At 30.4% G+C, this 7,671-nt stretch overlaps 1 protein-coding gene across 1 annotated transcript; it reads left to right on the forward strand.

Annotated features, from left to right (window-relative positions):
- Positions 1-25: 25 nt before the first annotated feature.
- On the forward strand, positions 26-596 carry LOC146938333 (uncharacterized). Its single transcript, XM_085749618.1, has 2 exons — positions 26-310; positions 432-596. Exons 1-2 carry the CDS (start codon positions 26-28, stop codon positions 594-596), a joined length of 450 nt encoding a protein of 149 aa, XP_085605744.1.
- The last annotated feature ends 7,075 nt before the right edge of the window (positions 597-7,671 follow it).

The following is a 7,671-nucleotide window of genomic DNA, read 5'->3' on the forward strand; positions in this document are numbered from 1 at the left end:
TTGCAAAGTAATTAGAGATGACAAAATGCTTGTTATATCTGGTGATACACTTTCTAGTCTAACAATTATGGATCAACATTCAAGAGTTCAGATATCTGCTCCATATGTGAGGTCATTCAGTTTTAAGGGTAACTTTGAGGGTTATATTAATCATCATGAAGTCTTTGACCACAACATGGATTTTATTGAAGATGCAAGCATCACTGTTTGGTGGTATCTACCTAATCCAAAACTTGCAGAGATCTTAATAAACATGTTGAAAAGGATCAATAATGTACGCTCATTGAAACTTCATTGGAAGAGTCTTGAGGTACTTGAAATACTATATTAGTGTGCTCCTATGTCTTATCAAATCTATATTATTAGCATTTATTTATCTACTTCAAATACTCACTAGTGATTGTGTGGGCATTAACCCTTAATATGTGCAGGGTCTTTCTCAAATCCCAAATTTTCCCAATATAGAACCCATTGGTTTTCGCAACTTGAAGTCATTGACAATACTTCTGTACAACTATGACAGACCACCTATGTTAGATGATGTGATGAACTATTTACTTCAAGACTCTCCACATGCAACAAAGAGAATCATTTAAGGTAATATTAATATTATTTCTTTGAATTAAGATATGTGACAAAATTTAGCTATTGTTTTTATGATTTTAATCTCTATATATTTAATTTCTCTTATGCAAACAAAATACAAAGATACTCCGAAAAATGCTGATATAATACAATGTAAAATTATTGAGAACTAACTTAATGAAAAGCAATCTTGAATATTATTTAACACAGGATGCCAAGGTACAGCCTAACCTAGTTGCCAAACTTTCACGCCAACCCTCTCCTTGTCCAGTAAAATCAACCCTGATTTAGAGTAATATTTTTTTTCTTCGAATGGCAAATAGAACATTAAATATTGAACTTAGAAATGTTTATTGTGTTTGTATATTATGTAAATTATAAAGAAGGAAGAGTTGCCTTATTTTTATGTGATAAAATGACAAATGTTGGTTTGATTATATTTTATCTTTAATGAAAGGGATTGGATATTTTGGTCAAGGAAGTTTTATGTATAATCCAAAATCATATGGGATGCTAATTTCCCCTTCAAATCTACCATTTCTTTGGAGTACATTTTTCTTTCTTTTTATTATTGCTAGCTCACTTTTTCTTTCTCCTCTTTGATACAGAGATATTCAACTTCAACAACAGGCATGCCTTTTCAATATTCTGTCTTGACTTGATAGTTTGATTATTATGGTGATTCTGATGTACAACTTCGACGATCGCTTGCACGTGGTTGTTGTCAAAGTCAGATAGTTTTTCTTAGACGATTAGTGTGGTTTATTGTTTTGGTGGAGTTTAAACCACCAAAGTATCAAGACCTGTAAGTCAAAGACCTTTAAAATTAGATGTGTCTTAATGTCCGACACTTATAGGACAAGTGTTTGTTTGTTTAGACAAGTGCGTAATTTTTTTTTTCTTTACTTTAATACTTCTTGTGTGATAATTTATGTTTGAAATAGCTTGTTATAAATTTATAAGCTTGATAATTTAAATTTTTGAATTATTATATTAGGATTGGGAAATGAGTTTTCAAAAATGAATATTTGAATTCATTTTCTCATTTCAATGCTTGAGGATGGAAAAGATTAGGACATTTCTTGTCATTTTTCAATATTGATATTATTAAAATCTAAAATTTACCCCGATTTGAAGATCATGCATTGTATGATTCGTGAGGATTGGTACAATTATTTCTCACCACTCTTAAATTGTTAAGTGTTCTTTTGTTTAAGGTATGAATTTTCATATTGACGCATTACTTGAAGTTTTCTTCTTGCTACTAAGATATGTCATGCGATTGGCTAGATTTGTGTGGAGAATGAGTTTTTTTACATAAGAGATTCTTATGTTGTGTGTTAATTATTATTTGGAACTACTTTTTTATAAAAAATATATTTGCAGAATCAAAAGCAATGGAAAACATCAGGAGGAGACAAGACATCCAAACTAGTTTGGCATCTCAAGATCACCTCCATCCTCTGCCACCATGCCCATAAAATTTTATTAAAAAAATGGGAAAATTGTACAAGCAGGGGGGGACCAGATTTGAACTCGCAAAAAGAAAGTACAAAACTAAAATAAAACCCGAGACCTAAGGAAAACGGTAATTCGAAAGCCTAACTTGGTCCTTAAAAAAAATCCTGGCTAAAAAGAGTCGCTCTATTATTCATGCAATACCCTGTAACCTGAATAGAATTCTAATACCAAGTAGTAAGATGGTCTCTCTTTTCCTCTATAATTCTAAGTGAGACATCTTAACTGAAATCTTTTCAACTTACACCAACAGAAACATACTACTCTACCCAAAAAAAAGAATACATAATTAATTTATTCTTTATTCAAAACATTTAAGAATGTTAATTTAGAATTTTTCTATTCACACCCCATATATTTCTAATTACACCCAAATTTTCTTAAAAGTTTTTTATAACACCAAAATTGCCCTTTTATATAAATTCTCTTAAAGCCCTGATTTCATTCATTGTCACTCTCTTTCACCCACAAATGATCAAACAATCCTGATGTTCAATCAATCTCTCTTGAAGATTAAAGAGTGAATCAAAACATTTTTCATCCATACTCGATTTCATAGAAGTAAGTGAATTTGTTCCTCTTTTTTAATAATGCTAGTTTCAATTTTTTTTTCTTCTTGTTCAACTGCAATGTAGTTTCAATTTACATGTTGAGGTTAACTTAAATTCAGTTTCAGTAGGTTCATGTAAACTTAGTTTACATAACCTAATTAAACTGAGTTTTAGTATGTACACTTAAACCCAGTTTACACGAACTACTTAAACTAAGTTTACATGAACCTACTTAAACTGAGTTTAAGTATGTACACTTAAACTCAGTTTACATGACATACTTAAAATGAGTTTAAGATTAAATTACAGTAGAATCCAGAAACAAGAAAAACACAAATTGAACCCAGAAAAATCTTAGAATTATGTAACCGATGACAAAAAAACATAATCGATCGAAGAACACAACTTGCTAACCTTATTTGCTTCGAATTTTCTTTGAAATCTTGCATAGAAGGGATAAATGTGCTTGAAGAAGGAAAGGCGGAAGATGAGTTTTGAAGTGTAACCAAGAAAGAAGGAAGAGGCTTTTTGAAAATTAAATTTTATGCAAGGGTAATTTTGTCATTTTGTAGTGTAACCAGGTAGTGTAACCAGGATTATATAGGGTGTAATTAGAAAAACTCGTTACTTTATAATGAATTGAATATTATTATTTTGTGTAAAAGAACGCATGTGTGTTCTTGGATTTGAATATAAACTTCACATTATTGACAAATTTCTATTTTGTGTTTGATGAACTTTAATCACTTGCTATCCGAATTGTCACTTACTCATTGAACTCCAATTTAGTCAACATCTTTTTGACTTGATGAATTGGAGGATTAGGACAAAAAGAATTGTCTGGTTGTAAAGATAGAAAAACATTTTGTATTTTAATCCTTTGATTCCAAGGCAGAGTAATCCTTGTATTTGACGTTCGGTTAATAAGTAAATAAAGTTTAACATTAACCAATAATTTATCTATTTAACTTTCAAAATTAAGCACACTTGATTGGTTTGTCTCTAATTAAATGTCATTATTAACTTGCTGCCAATCATTTGAATAAAAAATAATTTTTCATACTTGCATACCAAAATGTGCAGGCAATCTTATTTTTGATAGATGTACGTGATATTAAGACTTGAGTCTACACCCCCATCTCTTTTTTAAATGATCTATTTTTAAGGTCTTTGATCTCTTGCTTTAGAAGTGACAAAGGCCTAAAATAAATAGAGTAATGCATAATAAAATTGAAGTTGACATAATTAATACCATGCCTGATGACATTATTATACACATCATGGTTTTTTTATTACGCAAGAAGCTGTTTAGACTTGTATCTTATCCAAAAGATGGAAGGATCTTTGGAAGCATCTTCATACGTTGAACATTAGCCATGAACACTTTAAAAGAGAAGATGTTTTCAAGAAGTTTGTGAATAAGGTTTTCAAAAAAAGGTGAAAAATCTAGTGCCCTGCATAATATTGAAGTTGACCGTCACGAGTATGTTCCCTCTAAACTTTTGAGCAAGATGATCAATTATGCGGTAGAAAAAAAAGGTTGAAAAATTCAAAGTTGGCACATACCTTCGTCATAAGGAAAGTAATACGCTACTTTTTTGCTCAATATTTTCCCTTCATTCTTTGAAGTGTCTTGATCTTTCATTTTATTCATATGGATGGGAAGTAGAACTTCCTGAAACTATAGACCTTTCAGAGTTAGCAAGCTGTTGTTTAAGACATGTTACATTTACTTTGGCTGATGGCAATGATTATGCCAGACCTTTCTTAGAATGTAAGAAGCTTAGTACTTTAGTTATTGACGATTGCAAAGTAATTAGAGATGACAAAGTACTTTATATATATCTGGTGATAAGCTTTCCGGTCTATCAATTACGTATGACATGGAATCATAAACATTTAAAAGTCAGGATATCTGCTCCATATCTGAAATCACTCACTTTTAAGGGTAATTTTGCTTCCAATATTGATCATCAAGTCCTCGAGCACAACATGGATTTTATTGAAGATGCATGCATCATTGTTTATTGGAATTTATCTCATCCGAATGTTGTAGAAATCTTAAAGAATATATTGAAAAGGATCAATAATGTACACTCATTGACACTTTCTTGGCAGATTCTTCAGGTACTTGAAATTAGTGTGCTCCTATGTCTTATCAAATCTATCATATAAACATTTATTATCTAAAATTTTCCTAATTATATAAAAACTTGAATCTAAGTATGAATTTAGGGTTATAACTCATCTTAAGGGAACCCCGCAGTTGTAAATGGTTGAATTCCGGGGATATTAAAATAAACTGCCACTGATTCATTACGCGATTATGTTCTACTTTCTTAAATCCAAACATAAGGCAAGTCATAAACTAATAATTACTCGTGTTAATTTTCAACAAAGACGAAGGGGGATTCAAGGATTTCCTCATCATCGTTATATTTCTGAATCAAAAAAAAACTAATCTCGCATTGGGCTAGACAATTAAAACCATGCAACCACTCTCGACCTTTTCTTTTATTTGCTTTTTAAATAAATTTCACTAATTACCGAGTTGAACGACAATCTTTGTGAATACGATAACTTACTACTTTATTACTTGAGTACGATTTAATGCACTTACCTACTCATACACCATCATGATACAAACAAACTAATGACATCCACTATCAAGAAACTTTCTCTCTAGTGGCTAAACTAAACACTATTAGGGTTATACTATCTTTAGCATCATATTTAGATTGGCAATTACATCAATTAGATGCGAAGAATGTTTTTCTCCATGACAATGTTAAAGAGGAAGTATATATGGATATACGTCATGGGTACCTTGTGTCTTCACAAGCCAAGGTCGTCTATAAATTACAAAAGGCCTTTTATGGTCTGTAGCATACACCTTGTGCATGTTGTGGAAAAATCAATATAGCGATAAAAAAAATTGGCTTCAAGCAAAGCTACTCAGATCATACTTTATATATTAAACACCAGGATAGAAAGGTAACAACATTGATAATTTATGTTGATGATATGATAATTACAAGGGACGGCAAGATCGAAATATTTAGAGTTCAAAAGCATTTTTCAATTGAACTTGAGATGGAAAACCTTGGAGGACTGAAGTATGTTATGGGAATCGAGGCATACTTGAGTGTGAGCCTTCTGACACTCCTATTATTCAGAACCTTCATTTGGAAGCATACACAAATCATAAGAATACTAGTAAAGATATTGTAGTGAGTAATTGATCTATTTATCACACACACGATCAGGTATGGCATATGCATTGAGTGTATTGAGAAATTATAAGCATTGTCCAAGTGAAGATCATATGGACGCAACAATATGAATAATATTATATTTTAAGTAAACTTCTTGAAAGGGACTTGTGTTCTAAAAATGTAACTTGGATATATATGGTTATAGCGATGTAAATTGGGCATTAAGTGAAACTGATATAAGATCCACATCAATTTATTTTACCTTTGTCGATGGAAATCTGTATTATGGAGAAGTATGAAGCAAAAAGTAGTACCACATACGCTTAATTATAAGAAACAAGTGTAAGAAACAAAAATAATACATTTTACTACTTCAAGTTTAGTAAAATTGATGGTCTCAAATATAAGAAAAAGTATAGTAAAATAAACCTATTAAATGCCACTATTCCAAGTTTACCCTCATTAAAACCACTTCATTAATGTCTTTACTACTCCAAGACAAGGGTAAAATTGGTGTCTCAAATCTCAATTAATTTCTACACAAGTATTTACCTTATTACTACTTCTCTCTGTGATTAGTTACAAAGAATGTTGAATTTATTTTGATAGGCATCGAGTCGTGGAGACTCTAGGGAATGCAGGTTGAAATGATTTAGAGCTAGTTGATCATCTTAACCAGATTCATTGATGCATGTTGGATTAAGAATACACCTTTGTTGAACTTTGTTACACATGACACTGTTACTTGGGTTAATATATAAAACAAATGAATACAATTTGAGAGATGCTTACAAATATGCAAAAACCTCCAATTTTATAAATACTTCAATGTTGATAGATGATGAAAATTGGAATCTGATATGGAAACTTTTAGTAAAGAATGTATGTCTTAGCATGGTTTCCAATGTCCTACTGGTTGTTTGAGGGGTTTCTAAATTTACGGTTTTTTGTGTTAAAAATTAATTTTGAAAACAAAACATGTTCAAGTTAAATGAGGTTAAATTTATTTTTTTTAATTAATTTTAAAACAATTTTCATTTAATTTTCAAAACGACAAAAAATATGTTTAATAATGTTTGTGTTTTTTTATCTCTAACACGTGAGCACCGGTGGCCTCATACCACCATCAAACACCACTCCAACCACCTATGAATGACCGCCAACTTCTCCAACCATCACTGCGAGGCACCAATATTTAACCATCACCAACTACCACCTTCGACAATTGAAGTCACCTCTGGCCGGCGATCAACACAGCTCCTACTGTCATTTGTAGCTTGTTTTATTTTCTTTTTTAAATAAAAAAATAATAATAATTGCATGACATAAACTTGTTGAAATGTATGTATGTTTAAACTTAAAAAAAAAAAAGTGATTTAAGAATGCATAAAAGTAATATTTGTTTGTTGAGATTTTATCAAAATCTAAAGATTTTTTTTTCATATGGTTGTATCTTTACAAAAATAATTTTTATTACAACTACAGATTTTTTGAAGATCTTTTTTGACAAATATTTTTTAAAGATCTATTTCCAATTGCTTGTCAAAGGAAAATTAGATATTTGACTGCAGATTCTTTTTTTAGAAATAAATAATTGGTCAAATACCTAAAGGTCAAAATTTGAAAATTCTTTCCTTGGAAACAATGTTATATATTTTATTTAATTTTAATAATGATGCAAATATATATATTACAAGAATTTTCCTATATATATATCATAACCCATTTTTCATATTTCACTTCACAAGTATAAGGTGTTTCTTATCTTTCAAAAAAAAAAAGTAAGGTGTTTCTTATAAAAT

This window comes from Medicago sativa, chromosome 3, assembly GCF_051527215.1.
Source record: "Medicago sativa cultivar Bolivia chromosome 3, Bolivia_mono, whole genome shotgun sequence".
NCBI lineage: Eukaryota > Viridiplantae > Streptophyta > Magnoliopsida > Fabales > Fabaceae > Medicago > Medicago sativa.

Excerpts from the sequence above, each read along its gene's own strand:
- LOC146938333 (XM_085749618.1), top strand. The coding sequence starts at position 26 with ATGCTTGTTATATCTGGTGATACACTTTCTAGTCTAACAATTATGGAT. Across the intron at positions 311-431 it reads TTCATTGGAAGAGTCTTGAG|GGTCTTTCTCAAATCCCAAA; the intron begins GTACTTGAAATA and ends TAATATGTGCAG.